Consider the following 21,421-nt stretch of genomic DNA (forward strand, 5'->3'; position numbering starts at 1 on the left):
GAATGTAAGATCAAAGAAAACTGGTTCCATAGCTGCAAAGATTAATGATACATCACAGAATGCATTGGACTTTTATAACTTGGCTATATATTTGCACATATATTTGGCTTGGGGTAATGTTAGGTTGCTTTACCCCTAGTTTTATCTAGTTTAGTTTTACCCATCAAAAGTTACGAGCCTGAGAAAATTTGCCTTGTTTTTGAAAAAAAGAGGGAAACACCCCTTAAAGTCATAGAATCTTAAATGAAAATCACACCATCAGATTCAGTATATCAGAAAACCCTGCTGTAGAGGTTTCAAGCTCCTATCTGCAAAAATGTGGAATTTTGTATTTTTTTTTTTTTTTCTAGGGGTGATCGGATCGACCAAGTGGTCCTAGAATATCACGAGAGGGCTCATTCGAACGGAAATTAAAAGTTCTAGTTTCCTTTTTAAGTGACTAAATATTAGAGGGCAACAATGTATATATATATATATATATATATATATATATATATATATATATATATATATATATATATATATATATATATATATATATATATATATATATATATATATATATATATATATATATATATATATATATATATATATATATATATATATATATATATATATATATATATATATATATATATATATATATATATATATATATATATATATATATATGAATATGTATATGTATGTATATGAATGAATTTTATTAATAACCTGTCTTATAAAAAACAGAAAAAGACAGAGCACGAACTAGAAAAGAAAGAAAAAGCAAAAACTGGCAATAAAAACAAATACAAACAGAAAGAACTACATAATAACACAACTATTTGAGAAGGTGGGTCCACTCGTGATCCAGGAGCTCTAGTTGTTTCACGTAATTCTGAATTACCTCCTCCACGGCACTCAGAGGCTCAACAATTCCATATTTCACAGCAGTATGGCGGTTTCTAACAAAAGGCGGCACTTGAAGAAGATATCGGGCATACTTGAAAAAACTCAGGAGCTTCCAAAAAGGAGACAGGAGTAGTAAGAGAGGTGCTGATTTCACGAGTGATTGCGTAATATGACTTACCACGGGGCAGTCACCTATACACTTTCACGGGTGATTGCGTAATATGCCTTACCACGGGACAAGCACCTATTACTACGAACGACACTTGTCTTACCAGACGGGTTTTCATATACTTTGCGTACGCGCCCGTACCAAACAGGTTGGTTATAATCTGTTCTGCTTCAAGTTTTTTCTGGCACAATTAACTGAATTTCTATTTCATGATAAACAAGTTTTTTTTAGGTTACATCCGTGTTGGAAAAACCGGTGGATCTTTTTAGTTTTCTTTACATTACATATTAGTAAGAGAATTGAATTCAAAGAGAATAGTTTTTATTTGCAAGGATATTAGTAGAGGAAAAAAATGAGGGGGTGCATTTACATTATTGGAGATTAATGATGGAACTAACAACAGTGATGTAATTACTTCTTTAGTTTACGAGATTTGCGATTTTTTTTTTTGCGAAAAGATATTTGCGAAAATATATTTGCGTAGACGCTTACAAGGGACATAGCTAGAAAGTATTCAATAGCTTAATTGAAAAGTAACGATATAATGACATTTTTAATTGACATAGCTTTACCTAGCCGATGTGGTATTTATAATAAGTATTTAAAGATTGAAAAATTTTTACAATTTAACAATAAATGGATTAAAATTGTTTTGAGGGGGGTGGGTTGCATAGAGGTGTGAGTTGCACGAGGGTTCAGTTAAAGAGGATACAGATGCACGGAGGGATTTAGGATATACACGGGTTCAGTTACAAGGGGGGTTCAGTTGCACGGGGGTATCCCTTTTTTTTTTCGTAAATCGGGCTCCCTGTTTTCAAAATCCCTTTTTCTTCTGAGGCTTGGAGCATTTGGTGACTAGATATTAAACGTAATGAAATTTAGCACGGAGGTTCAGTTGTACAGGGGTTTCAGTTATACAGGGGGTCAGTTACATGGGGGTTCTTTGTGTTAAATAAGTAGTTTTTGTATCTTTTAAAAGAACTTTACGGGGATTGAGAGACTCAGTTGCCTAAGTCCGTGTGATTTTTATTTACTTGATGCTAATTAAAAAAGAAATTTTTGTGTTAAATAAGTAGTTTTTGTATCTTTTAACAGATCTTTACGGTGATTGAGAGACTCAGTTGCCTATTTCCGGGTGATTTTTTTTTAGTTGATTGTAAGTAAAAACGATATTATTTTGTTAAATAAGTATTTTTTGTATCTTTTAAAAGTGCTGTACGGGGATTGAGAGACTCAGTTGCCTAATTCCGGGTGATTTTTCTTTACTTGATGGTCATTAAAAACGAAATTTTTATGTTATATAAGTAGTTTTTGTATCTTTTAAAAGAGCTTTACGGGGTTTGAGAGACTCAGTTGCCTAATTCCGTGTTATTTTTATTTACTTTAAGGTCATTAAAAACTAAATTTTTGTGTTAAATATGTAGTTTTTGTGTCTTTTAAAAGAGCTTTACGGGGATTGAGAGACTCAGTTGCCTAATTCCGTGTGATTTTTCTTTACTTGATGATCATTAAAAACTAAATTTTTATGTTAATTAATTAGATAATCAATAAATAAAATTACCTAATATTTTATAGTGTGACTCATTAGAATAATTCCGTGTGATTTTTGTTTAGTTGATGGTCATTAAAATCGAAATTTTTGTGTTAAATAAGTAGTTTTTGTATCTTTTAAAAAGAGCTTTAAGGGGATTGAGAGACTCAGATGCCTACTTCCGTGTGATTTTTCATTACCTGGTAGTCATTAAAAACGAAATTTTTGTGTTAAATAAGAAGATTTTGATTATTTTAAAAGATATTTTCGGGTTTTTTGAGAATAAGTTGCCCAATTCACTGGGATTTTTGTTTACTTGTTGGTCATTAAAAAAGAAATTTTTGTGTTAAATAAGTAGTTTTTCTATCTTTTAAAAGAGCTTTAAGGGGATTGAGAGACTCAGTTGCCTGATTCCGTAAGATTTTTCTTTACTTGGTGGTCGTTAAAAACGAAATTTGTTTTTTTTATAAGTTGTTTTTTTATCTTTTTAAGGAGCTTTACGGGGATTGAGAGACTCTTTTGCCTAATTCCTTGTGGTTTTTCCTTACTTTGTAGTCATTAATATAGATATTTTTTTGTTAATTTAGTAGTTTTTCTATCTTTTAAAAGTGCTTTTAGGGGATTGAGAGACTCAGATGCCTGATTCCGTGAGTTTTTTCTTTACTTGGTGGTGGTTAAAAACGAAATTTTTGTGTTAAATAAGTAGTTTTTGCATCTTTTAAAAGAGCTTTACGGGGTTTGAGAGACTCAGTTGCCTAAGTCCGTGTGGTTTTTATTTACTTGGTAGTCATTAAAAACAAAATTTTAGTGTTAAATAAGTAGTTTTTGTATGTTTTAAAAGAGCTTTATGGGGTTTGAGAGACTCAGATGACGGTTTCCGTGTAGTTTTTATTTAATTGGTGGTCATTAAAAAAGAAATTTTTGTGTTAAATAAGTAGTTTTTGTATCTTTTAAAAGAGCTTTAAGGGGTTTGAGAGACTCTGTAATGCACTAGTTTTTCAGTAAAGACACTCAATATCCTAAAAGTGTTTAATTCAAACTTTTTAGAACTTCGAAATTTTTCAACTGTAGTTTTTTTTTTCTGTCCATACAGAAATTAGAATGTCAAAATATTCTAACAGTTGTAACTAGTGTTCTAGGTGATTTGTCATAGACAAGATGTGACAGTCCTACTAGAATTCTGAGACCATGTAGTGAAAGTGCTCTGTGATTGGCCAGAGACACGGTGTGACTTTACCACTGGTATTCTATGACTGGTTATTGACACAACCTAATCTATTGCATGTATTAAATCAGTATTTTTTACGCAGTGGAACGATAAACACATAAGTCATATCTTTAAAAAAGTGAAGATGGAACATTTTAATAAAGTGTGTTTACATAACAAGGTTATTGTAGCATTGAATGCCGACAAAGAGAAATATTTAAACTTTGAAACAAGTACAGGTGGTAGCACTATTGGAAATGTATGCATGCATTGTCATGACAGTAAGGAATTAAATTTCTTTGGAATACCGAAAAATTCAACTCTTATGTTGGTGGTTATGTGAGATTGAGATCTCCAGAGATGATTGCACTCAAGGAGAATGCCAACATAAAAATAATCATTGATGATAGAGGACAGCTCCTTGCTACTGTTGCAGGTAACACATTACCTACTGATACATCCAATCGTCACCTTTCAGGTATTAGCATTCAACGGAAGATCAATTAAAGAAAGACCTACTCTTCTACTAATTTCGTAAACAATATCTTTTATACGTGCCGATACTTTCACCTTTTTAAAAATAATGTGATAATATAAAGTTAAATTTCAGTAAAAATAAAAATTGCTTTTTCAGAATATATCACTATGGAATATACATATGAATAGATGAAAAACAAAGCATCATCAAACGTTACTGCCATTGGTCAAACATACATTGAACCAAATAATACCAAAGACGAAAAGCATATTGAGCCTTTTGATGACACACCAGTAAAAATTGTGTATGACTCAAAATGGAATAATGATTATTCTACTGATTACGAACTAAGAGAAGACAATAGCTATAATATCAAGAGAGAACATGGTGAACTATTTTATGGAACAGATTCAAAATGTCCAAAGTTAATTGTTGATATTAATAATGTATCATAATATATTTATTGTATTAATATTCTACATAGCATTATTTCATTAAAAATATATTTTGCATTACATTGTTATGTGTTCATTATTTTTAGAGTAGCTAGCATATCAAACGTTTAGAATGTCTAATAAAACGTCGGAGATGTAAGAAAAGGAATTTGCATACATCTATTGTCAGACACATGGGGACAAATTTTTCTTGAATTCACCTCCTGGATAAATAAAAAAGACATTTCATTCAAGAAATTATGACGAAACTCTAAGTAAGCTACAAACTCTGTCTTGAAGTTACCTCATGGATACACAATGCAGAAATTTCATTTAAGAAATTATCAAAAATTGTAAGTAAGTAGCAAATTCTTTCAAAAATATGTTAATACGTTTAAGCAATAAATATCTTTAAGCTTAACCTGTCTTTATTCTTTAGAATAGTTTTATTCATTTCATTAAATTATGAAGAAATTGTAAGTAAGTAACAATAGTTTCTTGAATTCGCTTCCTGGACACAATACAGATATTTAATTCAAGAAATAATAATAAAATCGCAAGTAAGTAATAAAGTCTTTATTGTTTCCCCCTAGTGTATACACAATACTGAAATTTCATTCAAGAAATTATGAAGGAATTCTAAATAGGTAACACACTCATGTTACCTCATGGATACACAATGCAGAAATTTCATTTAAGAAATTATCAAAAATTTTAAGTAAGTAGCAAATTTTCTTGAATTCGCCTCCTGGGTAAATAAAAAGACAGTTCATTAAAGAAATTATGAAAAAATTGTAAGTAAGTAGCAAATTTTCTGAATTCACCTGCTGAATAAACAAAAAGACATTTCGTTCGAGAAATTATGACAAAATTCCAAGTAAGTAACAAACTTTTATTGTTTTCATGACTTAGATACACGTTGTAGAAATTTAATTCAAGAAATTATGAAAAATTCTCAGTAAGTAGCAATTTCTTTCTTGAAGTCAACTCTTGGATACACAATACGGAAATTTCATTTAAGAAATTATGAAAAAAACAATTTCTTTCTTGAAGTCAACTCTTGGATACACAATACAGAAATTTCATTCAAGAAATTATGAAAATATTTGTAAGTAAGTAACAAACTTTTTGTTTTCACCTCTTGGATATACAGTACAGATACTTCATTCAAGAAATTATGAAAAATCGCAAGTAAGTAACTTTTTTTCTCTTTATCAAAACAATTTTCACTTAGCTACATGATGTAGAAATTTAATTCAAGAAATTAGGAAAAAATTCTCAGTAAGTAACAATTTCTTCTTGAAGTCAACTCATGGATACACAATACGGAAATTTCATTCAAGAATTTCATGACTTAGATACACGATGTAGAAATTTGATTCAAGAAATTATGAAAAATTCTCAGTAAGTAACAATTTCTTTCTTGAAGTCGTCTCTTGGATACAATGCGGAAATTTCATTCAAGAAATTATGAAAATATTTGTAAGTAAGTAACAAACTTTTATTGATTTCACTTCTTGATATACAGTACAGATACTTCATTCAAGAAATTGTGAAAAATCGCAAGTAAGTAACTTTTTTCTCTTTATCACAAACAATTTTCACTTAGCTAAATGATGTAGAAATTTAATTCAAGAAATTATTGAAAAATTTCAGTAAGTAACAATTTCTTCTTGAAGTCAACTCTTGGATATGCAATACGGAAATTTGATTCAAGAAATTATGAAAAATTGTAACTAAGTAGCAAATTCTTCTGAATTTACCTGCTGGACAAACAAAAAAGAAATTTCGTTCAAGAAATTATGACAAAATTCTAAGTAAGTAACAAACTTTTATTGTTTTCACGAGTTAGATATACGACCTAGAAATTTAATTCAAGAAATTATGAAAAAATTCTCAGTCTAAGTAGCAAATTCTTCTTGAATTCACCTGTTGGATAAACAAAAAAAAAAAAAGACATTTCGTTCAAGAAATTATGACAAAATTCTAAGTAAGTAACAAACTTTATTGTTTTCACGAGTTAGATATACGATGTAGAAATTAAATTCATGAAATTATGAAAAATTCTCAGTAAGTAACCATTTTTCTTGAAGTTAACTCTGGATACACAATACGGAAATTTCATTCAAGAAATTATGAAAATATTTGTAAGTAAGTAACAAACTTTTATTAATTTCACCTCTTGGATATACAGTACAGATATTTCATTCAAGAAATTATGAAAAATCGCAGTAAGTAGTTTTTTTCTTTATCACAAACAATTTTCACTTAGCTACATGATGTGGGAAATTTAATTCAAGAAATTATGAAAAATTTTCAGTAAGTAACAATTTCTTTCTTGAAGTCAACTCTTGGATACACATCAAATACGGAAATTTCATTCAAGAAATTATAAAAAATATTTGTAAGTAAGTAACAAGCTTTTATTGATTTCACCTCTTGAATATACAGTACAGATACTTCATTCAAGAAACGTGATTAAACACGTTTTGAAACTACATGCTATTTGTATGCCTTTCTTGGCACTTTTCCAAATGAACAGGGATTCCCACTGGTTCCTACACATTGCAAAAAGTGAGCAGTACGAAAACTCCACGTTTTCAACCAGACTGGTTTTTAGGACCAATAAGGAGAGATATGCAAATTCGTCAAAGCTTTATTTAATTTTTTTTTGGGTAAATTTGTGGTAGTTCCGGGGGCGCCCGTAACTTCGTCTAAATGTACCTTCAAATAATGAAATAAAGAGCTGTCGAATTTGCATATATCTAATGATTGGCACCTAAAAAAAAAGTCTGGTTGAAAAAGTGGAGTGTTCGTAATGCTCACATTTTTGCAATGTGTAGGACACCGTGGGGAATCCCTGTTCGTTTGGAAAGGTGCCAAGGAACGGCATACAAATAGAATGTAGTTTCAAAACGTGTTTAATCACGTTTCTTGAATGAAGTATCTGTACTGTATAGTCAAGAGGTGAAATCAATAAAGAGCTTGTTACTTACTTACAAATATTTTTTATAATTTCTTGAATGAAATTTCCGTATTGTGTGTGTATCCAAGAGTTGACTTAAAGAAAGAAATTGTTACTTACTTAAAATTTTTTAATAATTTCTTTAATTAAATTTTCACAAATCGTGTAGATAATTTAAAATTTTTTGTGATAAAGAAAAAAAAAGCTAATTAATTAAGATTTTTTAATAATTTCTTTAATGAAGTATCTTCACTGTATATCCAAGAGGTTAAAATAATAAAGAGTTTGTTACTTACTTACAAATATTTTCATAATTTATTGAATGAAATTTCCGTATTGTGTATCCAAGAGTTAACTTCAAGAAAGAAATGGTTAATTAATTATTATTTTTTTATATATTTATTTTTTTTTATTTAAAACTAGTTATAATAAATCGGTTAAAAAAATAATTTTTTTTATTTATGTTTTATGTTGAAATTTTTCGTTACAGAATTGTCTTTTTTTTTTTTTTTTTTTTTTTTTTTATCCAAACTTGTAAATAAATTAGTAAATTTCTAAATTTTATTTTTTATTTTTAAATAATTATTTTAAATAAATTATAGTTCGTTAATATAAAACGTTAAAAAAAAAAATATTTTTTTACTTACTTAGAATTTTGTCATAATTTCTTGAATGAAATTTCTTTTTTGTTTGTCCAGCAGGTAAATTCAAGAAAGAATTTGCTACTTAGTTACAATTTTTTCATAATTTCTTGAATCAAATTTCCGTATTGCGTATCAAAGAGTTGACTTCAAGAAAGAAATTGTTACTTACTGAGAATTTTTCAATAATTTCTTGAATTAAATTTATACATCATTTAGCTAAGTGAATATTGTTTGTGATAAAGAGAAAAAAAAGTTACTTACTTGCGATTTTTTCACAATTTCTTGAATGAAGTATCTGTACTGTATATCCAAGAGGTGAAATCAATAAAGAGTTTGTTACTTACTTACAAAATATTTTCATAATTTCTTGAATGAAATTTCCGCATTGTGCATCCGAGAGAAGACTTCAAGAAAGAAATTGTTACTTACTGAGAATTTTTACATAATTTATTGAATAAAATTTATACATCGTGTATCTAAGTCATTAAATTCTTGAATGAAATTTCCGTATTGTGTATCCATGAGTTGACTTCAAGAAAGAAATTGTTACTTACTGAGAATTTTTTTTCCTAATTTCTTGAATTAAATTTCAACATCTTGTAGCTAAGTGAAAATTGTTTTTGATAAAGAGAAAAAAAAGTTACTTACTTGCGATTTTTTCATAATTTCTTGAATGAAGTATCTGTACTGTATATCCAAGAGGTGAAAAAAAAAAGAGTTTGTTACTTAATTACAAATATTTTAATAATTTCTTGAATGAAATTTATTTATTTTTTATCAAAGATTTTTTTTAAATAAATATTGTGTTTTTTTTCATACAGTCCTATTTTATATTTCTTTAGTTTTCATCAATGATATTAATTAAAGAAAGAACGCGCTACTTACTTGGAATTTTTTCATTATATCTCTAAATAAATTAATACTTAGTGAATCTATTAATTTAAATAACAATATAGTGTGTTAGTTACTTTGAATTTTGTCGTAATTTCTCGAATGAAATGTCTTTTTTTTTTGTTTATTCAGCAGGTAAATTAAATAAAGAATTTGCTACTTACTTACAATTTTTTCATAATTTCTTTAGTGAACTGTCTTTTTTATTTACCCAGTAGGCGAATTCAAGAAAGAATTTGCTACTTACTTAAAATTTTTGATAATTTCTTAAATGAAATTTCTGAATTTTGTATCCATGAGGTAACATGAGTGTGTTACCTATTTAGAATTCCTTCATAATTTCTTGAATGAAATTTCAGTATTGTGTATCCAATATGGGAAAAACAATAAAGACTTTATTACTTACTTTCGATTTTATTATTATTTCTTGAATTAAATATCTGTATTGTGTCCAGGAAGCGAATTCAAGAAAGCTATTGTTACTTACTTACAATTTCTTCATAATTTAATGAAATGAATAAAACTAGTCTGACGAATAAAGACGGGTTAAGCTTAAAGATATTTATTGCTTAAACGTATTAACATATTTTTGAAAGAATTTGTTACTTACTTACAATTTTTGACAATTTATTGAATTAAATTTCTTCATTGTGTATCCCTGATTTAACTTCATGACAGAGTTTATAGTTTACTTAGAGTTTCGTCATAATTTCTAGAATGAAATATCTTTTTTTATTTATCAAGGAGGTGAATTCAAGTAAAAATTTGTCACCATGTGTCTGACAATAGATGTATGCAAATTCCTTTTCTTACATCTCCGACGTTTTATTAGACAATCTAAACGTTTGATATGCTAGCTTACTCTAAAAATAATGAACACAAAACAATGTAATGCAAAATATATTTTTAATGAAATAATGCTATGTAGAATATTAATACAATAAATATATTATGATACATTATTAATATCAACAATTAACTTTGGACATTTTGAATCTGTTCCATAAAATAGTTCACCATGTTCTCTCTTGATATTATAGCTATTGTCTTCTCTTAGTTCGTAATCAGTAGAATAATCATTATTCCATTTTGAGTCATACACAATTTTTACTGGTGTCTCATCAAAAGGCTCAATATGCTTTTCGTCTTTGGTATTATTTGGTTCAATGACTGTTTGACCAATGTCAGTAACGTTTGCTGGTGCTTTGTTTTTCATCGATTCATCTTTATATTCCATCGTGATATTTTCTGACAATGCCCTTTTTATTTTTCTGGCAATTTCACTGTCTATTATCACATTATTTTTACACAGGTAAAAGTTTCGGCACGTAGACAAGATATGGTTTACGATATTAGTAGAAGAGTAGGCTTTTCTTTTATTGATCTTCCGTTGAATGCTAATACCTGAAAGGTGACGATTGGATGTATCAGTAGGTAATGTGTTACCTGCAATAGTAGCAAGGAGTTGTCCTCTATCATCAATGATTATTTTTATGTTGGCATTCTCCTTGAGTGCAATCATCTCTGGAGATCTCAATCTCGCATAACCACCAACATAAGAGTTGAATTTTTTCGGTATTCCAAAGAAATTTAATTCCTTACTGTCATGACAATGCATGCATACATTTCCAATAGTGCTACCACCTGTACTTGTTTCAAAGTTTAAATATTTCTTTTTGTCGGCATTCAATGCTACAATAACCTTGTTATGTAAACACACTTTATTAAAATGTTCCATCTTCACTTTTTTTAAAGATATGACTTATGTGTTTATCGTTCCACTGCGTAAAAAATACTGATTTAATACATGCAATAGATTAGGTTGTGTCAATAACCAGTCATAGAATACCAGTGGGAAAGTCACATCGTGTCTCTGACCAATCACAGAGCGCTGTCAATAACCTGTCATAGAATGACAGTGGGAAAGTCACATCGTTTCTCTGACCAATCACAGAGCGCAATTGTTAGAACTGTAAGCATATTTTGACATTTTAAGTTATGTACAGAAAGAAAAAAATAAATAAAGTTGAAAAATTTCGAAGTTTTAAAAAGTTTGAATTAAACACTTTTAGTATATTGAGTGTATTTACTTAAAAACTAGTGCATTACAGAGTCTCTCAAACCCATTAAAGCTCTTTTAAAAGATACAAAAACTACTTATTTAACACAAAAATTTAGTTTTTAATGACCACCAAGTAAAGAAAAACCACACGGAAACAGGCAACTGAGTCTCTCAAACCCCTTAAAGCTCTTTTAAAAGATACAAAAACTACTTATTTAACACGAAAATTTATTTTTTAATGACTACCAATTAAAGAAAAACCACACGGAATTAGGCAACTGAGTCTCTCAAACCCCGTAAAGCTCTTTTAAAAGATGCAAAAACTACTTATTTAACACAAAAATTTCGTTTTTAACGACAACCAAGTAAAGAAAAAACACACGGAATATTGCATCTGAGTCTCTCAATCCCCGTAAAGCTCTTTTAAAAGATAGAAAAACTACTTATTTAACACAAAAATTTCGTTTTTAATGACTACCAAGTAATGAAAAAACACACGGAATAAGTCAACTGAGTCTCTCAATCCCCTTAAAGCTATTTTAAAAGATACAAAAACTACTTATTTACCACAAAAATTTCGTTTATAATGACCATAAAGTAAATAAAAATCACACGGAATTAGGCAACTGAGTCTCTCAATCCCCGTAAAGCTCTTTTAAAAGATACAAAAACTACTTATTTAACACAAAAATTTCGTTTTTAATGACCAACAAGTAAATAAAAATCACACGGAATTAGGCTACTGAGTCTCTCAATCCCCGTAAAGATCATTTAAAAGATACAAAAACTACTTATTTAACACACAAATTTCGTTTTTAATGACCAACAAGTAAAGAAAAATCACACGGAATTAGGCAACTGAGTCTCTCAATCCCCGTAAAGATATTTTAAAAGATACAAAAACTACTTATTTAACACTAAAATTTCGTTTTTAATGACCAACAAGTAAAAAAAAATCACACTGAATTAGGCAACTGATTCTCTCAATCCCCGTAAATCTATTTTAAAAGATAAAAAAACTACTTATTTAACATAAAAATTTCGTTTTTAATGACCATCAAGTAAAGAAAAATCACACGGAATTAGGCAACTGAGTCTCTCAATCCCCGTAAAGCTCTTTTAAAAGATACAAAAACTACTTATTTAACAATAAAATTTCGTTTTTAATGACCATCAAGTAAAGAAAAATCACACGGAATTAGGCCACTGAGTCTCTCAATCCCACTAAAGCTCTTTTAAAAGATACAAAAAATACTTAAAAAACAAAAAAATTTCGATTATAATGACCATCAAGTAAAGAAAAATCACACGGAATTAGGCAACTGAGTCTCTCAATCCCCATAAAGCTCTTTTAAAAGATACAAAAACTACTTATTTAACACAAAAATTTCGTTTTTAATGATCATCAATTAAAAAAAAATCACACGGAATTATGCAACTGAGTCTCTCAATCCCCGTAAAGCTCTTTTAAAAGATACAAAAACTACTTATTTAACACAAAAATTTCGTTTTTAATGAGCATCAATTAAAGAAAAATCATACGGAATTAGGCAACTGAGTCTCTCAATCCCCGTAAATTTCTTTTAAAAGATACAAAAACTACTTATTTAACACAAAGAACCCCCATGTAAGTGAACCCCTGTATAACTGAAACCCCTGTACAACTGAACCTCCGTGCTAAATTTCATTACGTTTAATATCTAGTCACCAAATGATCCAAGCCTCAGAAGAAAAAGGGATTTTGAAAACAGGGAGCCCGATTTACGAAAAAAAAAAAGGGATACCCCCCGTGCAACTGAACCCCCCTTGTAACTGAACCCGTGTATAACCGAAATCCCTCCGTGCAACTGTTTCCTCTTTAACTGAACCCTCGTGCAACTCACCCCGCGCTGCAACCCGCCCCCCGCCGACCACTTTGCAGCCAGTTCTTTTTAAATTGACAATATTTTTCAAACGTTACTTACGTATTATAAAGACCACATCGGCGAGGTAAAGCTAGGTCAAGTCACAATGTCATTCTATCGTTACTTTTCAATTAAGCTATTGAATACTTTCTAGCAATGTCCCTTGTAAGCGTCTACGCAAATATCTTTTCGCAAATATCTTTTCGCAAAAAAAAAATTCGCAAATCTCGTAAACTAAAGAAGTAATTACATCACTGTTGTTAGTTCCATCATTAATCTCCAATAGTGTAAATGCACCCCCTCATTTTTTTCCTCTACTAATATCCTTGCAAATAAAAACTATTCTCTTTGAATTCAATTCTCTTACTAATATGTAATGTAAAGAAAACTAAAAAGATACACCTGTTTTTCCAACACGGATGTAACCTAAAAAAAACTTGTTTATCATGAAATAGAAATTCAGTTAATTGTGCCAGAAAAACTTGAAGCAGAACAGATTATAACCAACCTGTTTGGTATGGGCACGTACGCAAAGTATATGAAAACCCGTCTGATAGGACAAGTATCGTTCGTAGTAATAGGTGCTTGACCCGTGGTAAGGCATATTACGCAATCACCCGTGAAAGTGCATAGGTGACTGACCCGTGGTAAGTCATATTACGCACTCACTCGTGAAATCAGCACCTCTCTTACTACTGACAGGTACAAGACATGAGGCAAAGCTACTGCATTATAAAGACGAGCCAAATATTTACGGCTTGAATTGTGACGGCTAGTGACAACACCCGCATAGGCAATGCGCACTTTTTTAGATAGGTGTTCAATAAGCAAAGACTGGGTCTCTCGAAGATTACGACCAATCGGGAGGCCAAGGTACGTAATGTGACTAGACGGTGTTACGGTAATTCCACTAAGCCTGACTGTAGCATTATCTTCAGGGCAATTAAAAAACAAAACAGCAGACTTTTCTACATTAAAGTACAAACCAATATCAGCATAACTTTTTTCAAGACGCGAGAAATTATTTTATAATGAAGAAAGCAACCGAGACAGGTTTAAAAGATCATCTGCAAAACCCAGAAGTGACAAGTCAATATGCTTGCAAATATAACTTGGAGAGATAACCTGTTGTGCATCATAAACTCTATTATTATACAAAGTAGGAGATGTTATAGCCTCTTGCTTAATTCCCTTATGTACGAATATCTCCCCACTAAGCTCACCATCTTGCAAACAAACACGAAGCTTGAGGTTCCTATATATATCACGTAGTCACCTTACAATAGAAGAACGCACGCCTCGCTTACACAGCTCAACCAAAATCTGGGCATTAATCCCAGAGTCAAAAGCTCTCCTGAAATCATACTGACCTAAGATCAAAGTTTCTCGCGAGAGATGAGAATCAAGCAATATGTTAGCAAGAAGATAAAGTACATGGGTGCACCCGAGGCCTTTTCGAAAACCAAACTGGTGAGGAAGCATCTCACACTTATCATAAATCTCATCAAACAAAACATTCTCGAATAGTTTACAAAATACTGAAGATACCGTTACTGGCCGATACGAAGAAGGCTTTTCGGCTGGCTTCCCCTTCTTTAATATCGGTATAACCATACCCAGACTAAAGCAACTCGGGACTATCCCTTAGATGTCAAAATCATCTGAAACAGGAGGGCAATATGATGGTAAAGAACATAACCTCCTAATGAAATATGTAGAGCAGAAATACTATCGCAGCCTTTTGAGTATACCTTTTTCAGCTTTTTAACAGCATGGCAAATTGTGACCGGTGACACTGAGAAATCGTCGAAGGTGTCGGTAAGCATAGAAGTCAGCTCAATTCTCGTAATTAGACTGCAGAACTGGATTAGGCGCTTTGAACTCGGACTCAAAGTAAGCACTCCACTGATTAGCAGAAATATTAGACGTAGGCTTGGCTCCTTCAGGCTTAGACCGAAGCGATCAAATAAGGTTCGGATTCTTACTGAGCTTTTGCACAAAATTTTCTTTGAGGGTTGCACGGTGGGCATCTAACGCTTTATTGAACTTTCGTTTAGTATGGCGAGAAAAAAAAAAAAAAAAAAAAAAAAAAAAAAAAAAAAACTGTCGTCCTAATCCAGCAATTGAGACAAATGTGCACTTGAACAGAGGCTTTCACCTTACCCATCCATCCAACTACCTAGGACCAAACATATAAACACATATATATATATATATATATATATATATATATATATATATATATATATATATATATATATATATATATATATATATATATATATATATATATATATATATATATATATATATATATATATATATATATATATATATATATATATATATATATATATATATATATATATATATATATATATATATATATATATATATATATATATATATATATATATATATATATATATATATATATATATATATATATATATATATATATATATATATATATATATATATATATATATATATATATATATATATATATATATATATATATATATATATATATATATATATATATATATATATATATATATATATATATATATATATATATATATATATATATATATATATATATATATATATATATATATATATATATATATATATATATATATATATATATATATATATATATATATATATATTTGCAAATCTCCCCCTCCCAGTAGAAATTTTTACCCTGTTCTTAGAGAAGTTCCCCTTTATTGGGGAATCGAATATATAAATCAGAAACAAAAATCCAATAAATCGATAAAAACGAACATCGATCTTTTTCTTTCATGCGTCTTGCTTTTGACAAGAGATAATTCCGGAATCAATAAAGTTGTCCTCTACCCTCCGATTATTGTTAGAAGATAGAATACATTTTAACTAACAATTTAATGGAATATCCAGTATATGGTAATTGTTGGAGTGAAAATAACTGTCAATTATTTGGATTGATCTAAGATTATATATTTCCATCTCTGATTGAATCTTGGGACCCAGAAGATTTACTTTCAAACTATTTGAAATTTACAATATATATTTACAATATACAACTTTACAATCTACAAAAATGTTCACAATTCAACATATTCATTTTTTTTCTGAAAGAAAACATGTTGATCTTCTGAATAATCGACGAACCGGTTGACTTGATTGAAGAATCGACGAATCGGTCCACCAAAGGAGATTGCCTCCTCTGTATTTGACTCAATGAATATCCTATAAAGTGGATTCCAGGCACCTATTTTTAAATCAGGTGAAATTTTTTTACTAGTAATAGCCAAATTTGATACCTCTGGTACAGCAGCAGGTGTGTCAAGGATGTCTTTTACATCTGGTTCAACGTTAGCACTTTGTGGTGTTGGAATTAAGACCTCTGGTACAGCAACAGATGTTTCCATTTTTCTACTTCTCGTCAAACTGGTAGGCACATTCGTAGATATCCCAGCAAACTCATTTGTATGAGAATTAGCTATAGGTCGTTCGCTACTCTGCCTGCTTCTTACAAAGGTAGGTACGGTGACTTGATTGAAGAATCGACGAATTGGTCCTCCAAAGGAGATTGCCTCCTCTGTATTTGACTCCATGAATATCCTATAAAGTGGATTCCAGGCACCCATTTCTAAATCAGCTGAAAATTTTTTACTAGTATTAGCCAAATTTGATACCTTTGGTGCAGCAGCAGATGTTTCAAGGATGTCTTTTACATCTGGTTCAATGTCAGCACTTTGTGGTGTTCGACTTAATACCTCTGGTACAGCAACAGATGTTTCCATTTTTCTACTTTTCGTCAAACTGGGAGGCACATTAGCAGATATCCCAGCAAATTCATTTATATGAGACTTAGCTACAGGTTGTTCGCTACTCTCCCTGCTTCTTACAAGGGGAGGTACATAATTTCCTTGGCTGTGACGGGTTTCATCGGTAAATCTACCCGGTCTCTCCATTTTTCTACTTCTTGTCCTGGGAGGCACATTGGCAGATATCACAGTGCGCTCATTAATATGATCCTTAGCTGGAGTTCGTTTGCTACTTTGCCTGTTTCTTACAGTGGGAGGTACATAATTTCCTTGGCTGTTTTGGGTTTCATTGGTAAATCTACCCGGTTTCTCCATTTTCCTACTTCTCGTCAAAATGGGAGGCACATTAGGAGATATCTTAGCACACTCATTTATATGAGACTTAGCTGCAGTTTGTTTACTACTCTGCCTGCTTATCATTAGCAGCCTTTCATAGATCGGCAACAACGGTTTTTCTCGGCTGCAACGGTCATCATTGGCAAATCTATCCGGCCTTTCCATGTTTTTACTTCTTGTCAAACTGGGAGGCACATAAGCAGATATAACAGCTCGCCCATTTGTCCCTGGCCTATTACTAGTTAGTGTTGATTTTCTAATTTTCATCTCAGTGAATCCTTCACATTCTTCATTCGTCTGCTTTATAGTACAATCGATTTCACTTTCATCTGTTCCAAGAGTCGGGAATAACTGTAAACTTGCAAGATTTGGTGCTTCCTTTTTTCTTCTATTTCTCAAACTGGGAGGTACGTAAACAGCTTTTACGGCTGGCACACTCGTCGGTTCTTCTGTAGATTTAACAATAATTTTATCCCAAATTTCTGAAACCTTTTCATTGACACTGGCATCTCTATCCTCCTTCGTTGCGTCTTCTATTTCTCCCTTGTCATTCAATTTCAGCCTTTGTATCCTTGAGCCAAAATACAGTCTTTCTTTTTCAAATGCACCCCAAGTCTCGTCTTGCACTCCGTCAGTTTCTACTGACTCAATAATCTTTGGATCAGATTCGAATTTTCTGATTTTGATGCTGTAGACGTAGTTGCTGTTGTAAGGTAATATTTCTATAGTTTGTGGAATTGGTTTCACTTGGGGTGTATATCTGTAGTTATACCCATTTGTAAAATATTCCTCCGAATCATATCCACCATCGTAGTTGCATGTGTTTGAAGTTGTATCTATGTCTTCGAAATTTTCGTAGATTTCGTAGTCTTCGCAGTTGTATGTTTCATACATATTAATAAATGTTGTACTTGACATTGCTATATTAAATCTGAGTTAAACTGCCAGTTCGCCCGCACTTTAAGTACCCTGTATGATTTCATAATTGAAAAAAGTTTTTTGAAAAGCAAAATGACGTCATCTGTTACTTTGTATTGTGATGTGACAAGAGTAGAAATATGACGTCATGACAGCTTGTGAATCTTTGGCCCATGCATTCTTTTTGACATCAGATTACCGTTTTTATTTTTACCGTTTATTTTATAATTAGTTTTAGGGGTTTTTCTCGAGCCAATGTACAAACTTCTACAAATAGATTAAAGTTATTATGAACATTGTCTATATAGCACTGCTAGCATTGGTTAGAATTCCAAATATTCCAGAAATAAAACTATATTTTTAGGCAGACTAAACTTTTCTATCAAGGGTGTATAAAGCCGATACTAAACATTAGAAAATAAAGGCTACGAATAATGTGATTTGGTGTTGTGTTTGAGCAAGCTTGTGCGTTTTTCTTTTTTTAAATTATCGCTCTCAAAAACGCTATGATATTTATAAATTTGATGATCATGCAAGAATTATCGTAACAGACCAATTTAAATTGTAGGCTAATTATGCTTCGAAAAAGAAAGTATTAAAAAAAAATTGTGATTAAAAAAATAAACTTTAAAATAAGTTAACAAATTTATGCTTAAAAATTTTTTCTGAAAATGGTAAATTTTTCAAAAGCAGCAAATTTTGTAATTTACAAATTATGAAGGGAAATGAGGGAGACAAGTTGTGAAATGAAACTTTTTCGAAATACTTTCCCTTTTTATATATTAAATTCTAGCATTAAATTTTGAGCTTCTTAGCAAGAAAGGTAATTTTTTTTATTTCAAACTATGTATATCAACTGATAGCATTTCTGAATAAATGCTTTGATTTTTTACTTTTGTCTATTTATCAGTAATTTAAACCCATGATGAATAATAAAAACAAGTTTAAATGGAACTAGCTTATTTAAAACTTAAAGGACTTGATTGGGATTCAAAATATTGGCAAAGTAGCTGCAATGGCCTGGCTAAGAGGAGGCAAGGCTGCAAGCCTTCCCACTAATTTCGTTTTTATCCCCTCTATAGTTTCACTATTTGATTCTTTTCATCAAAGGCCTTTTAGATGCATATCCTTCAGATGATAAAGGGGATGTGTCCCCTAAGGAACACAAAACCACAGGATCTCCATGGTTTGAGAATATAAGAGCAGTTCCAGAATCTAACAATGATTTCTGTTAGCTTGGTGTGGAAGACTCCTAGTAAAATCTAGTTCTTATTGCGTATAATTACTTATAGTAGAGGTATATTATGCATACAATTGTGCAAGGTATTATTTCAGCTAAATATAAAGAAACATATTTTTGTCTAATAATCGCCATCTACAAATGTGAACAGTGGATAAACTTTGAAAAACGCAAAAGACGTATTGCTTCGTTTTGGGCATGGCAATAACTTTTATTAGATACATGACACTATCTGAAATGACTATCGCATAATCTATGCGGTGCACATACTCGTTTTTGGCCGTCTTTCGACTTAGGGCAATGAAATATGTTTTTGTTCCATTATTGGCCATCTCCCCTACCTTCTATTAAGTCAATATGACTCATTTAAAGCAAACAGTGGATACAAATCCATTAGAGCAGTCTGTCTCACTGTCTGACCAACTTTTGTAAAAACAAACTACAATGTACCTTGTTTTATTTTGGACATGATTATATCTCCTAGAATTTATTCTCCTAGAATTTATCTCCTAGAATAGAATTTATTTATTTAAGAATTTATTCGCTGTGCAACTTGTTGGTTTAGTGTGTTAGATTTGGTATGTAGACTTTAACTTGTTTCAATGTCAGATGAAACATTTTGCTATAAACCGATAGCGAACGTTCAGTCTTATCTAGAATTTCATTTTAGAGATTGTTCAGCATTTTTTTTATTTTTAGATTATTTTAAAAAAAACTTTCCACAAAACAAGTTTTTCAAAAAAGTTAAGAGCTCCATTAAGACAGTAATGAGCGGAAATAAAGTCAAATAATCTTTCAAGCGTAGAACTACCACAAATCACTATCAATAAATAAATGAAACTAAAAACAGACAGAAATTACAATAAACAGCTGAGTCAAACCTCTTCGTCCTCGACTGGGATGGAACCATCCTCTACAATCCTCTTAAATAATATGGAGGTCTGAAGAGCATAGGTCCCCTCATTTCAAGCGGAAGACGGAAATTCTGTTTTTTATTTCCATGATCAGACCCGTTTTAGTAAATTCTACTGCTACTACTATTACTATTGCACTATATGTAAACTGTATAGAACTCAAAACGAGCCAAAATTAATATGAGTATGGCTAATAATCTTCATGCCTTCTCAAGAACAGAACATAATTTGCGCTTTACTGAAAAAGGAAAAAAAACAAATAACCGTGGACTGTCAGTTTAATATACATATACTAATATTAATTCCTTAAAGTTTTGATAATTTTTTTTATTTATGAAATTAAAAAAAAGTGAAAACATTTAAAATATGTTTTGTTTTCATTAAAGTACAAATTATGCTCTGTTCTTGAGAAGGCATGGGGGTTATTAGCCGTAATAATGTTAAATTTTTGCTCATTTTGAGTTTAACTCGGGTATTTATTGTAATTCCGGTTCGTTTTGGGTTTTATTTATTTACTGATAATTATTAGTAATATTTTTATGCATTAAAAATTATTTAACTTTTTTTCCTCTCATTCTTAGCATAGTGGAACTCTCTACTTATTTTTGAAAAACTTATTTTGTGGAAAAAGTTTTGAAAATTAATTTCAGTCACTAACAAACATGTTCATTTCTTGCCTCTATTTACATGAAAAGCACTTCCCCGAAGTTCTGGTGTCCAGATTTTGTCTCATAGCTTAAGTATTGGGTTTTTATTTTTAGGTTACACAGTTTAGAATATCAACTAGAAACAAAATGGCAGAACTTGATGACCATGAATTTCAATCTGGAGGTTCTGCTGCCTCATCCACTTACCCAGTGCAGTGTTCTACTCTTCGTAAAAACGGCTTTGTGGTGATTAAGGTTTGTAATTATATATTTATTTGTCAAAATAAAATATTTTTGTTTTTTTTTAATCCAAGAATTAAGGGGAATTTTGCATGATTTCGAATTCTCCAGCAGATGTAGGGTCTT

The 21,421-nt window shown here is 30.7% G+C and overlaps 3 protein-coding genes across 3 annotated transcripts in view; 1 reads left to right on the plus strand and 2 right to left on the minus strand.

Annotated features, from left to right (window-relative positions):
- The window catches only part of LOC148949278 (uncharacterized), a 328,547-nt gene that overhangs the window by 80,444 nt on the left and 226,682 nt on the right, over positions 1 to 21,421 (minus strand). The gene's annotated exons all lie outside the window — the stretch shown is intronic.
- LOC148949279 (uncharacterized) overlaps positions 1 to 21,421 on the plus strand; it is a 41,435-nt gene that overhangs the window by 12,066 nt on the left and 7,948 nt on the right. Inside the window, exon 2 of the mRNA XM_089093535.1 lies at positions 21,170 to 21,314. Within this exon, the coding sequence (XP_088949661.1) occupies positions 21,170 to 21,314 (145 nt within the window). The remainder of the gene's footprint in view (positions 1 to 21,169; positions 21,315 to 21,421) is intronic.
- On the minus strand, positions 16,275 to 18,254 carry LOC148949280 (uncharacterized). The gene is made up of 2 exons (XM_089093537.1): positions 17,383 to 18,254; positions 16,275 to 17,322 (listed from the first exon to the last, which is right to left on the minus strand). Exons 1-2 carry the CDS (start codon positions 18,252 to 18,254, stop codon positions 16,275 to 16,277), a joined length of 1,920 nt encoding a protein of 639 aa, XP_088949663.1.

This window comes from Artemia sp. Qi Xiang Cuo, chromosome 8, assembly GCF_049724085.1.
Source record: "Artemia sp. Qi Xiang Cuo chromosome 8, ASM4972408v1, whole genome shotgun sequence".
In the NCBI taxonomy this organism is placed as follows: domain Eukaryota; kingdom Metazoa; phylum Arthropoda; class Branchiopoda; order Anostraca; family Artemiidae; genus Artemia; species Artemia sp. Qi Xiang Cuo.

Coding starts and splice junctions, on each gene's coding strand:
- LOC148949280 (XM_089093537.1), bottom strand. CDS start 18,254: ATGTCAAGTACAACATTTATTAATATGTATGAAACATACAACTGCGAA. Junction 17,323..17,382: donor AGTAAACAAACTGCAGCTAA/GTCTCATATAAA, acceptor TTTGACGAGAAG/TAGGAAAATGGAGAAACCGG.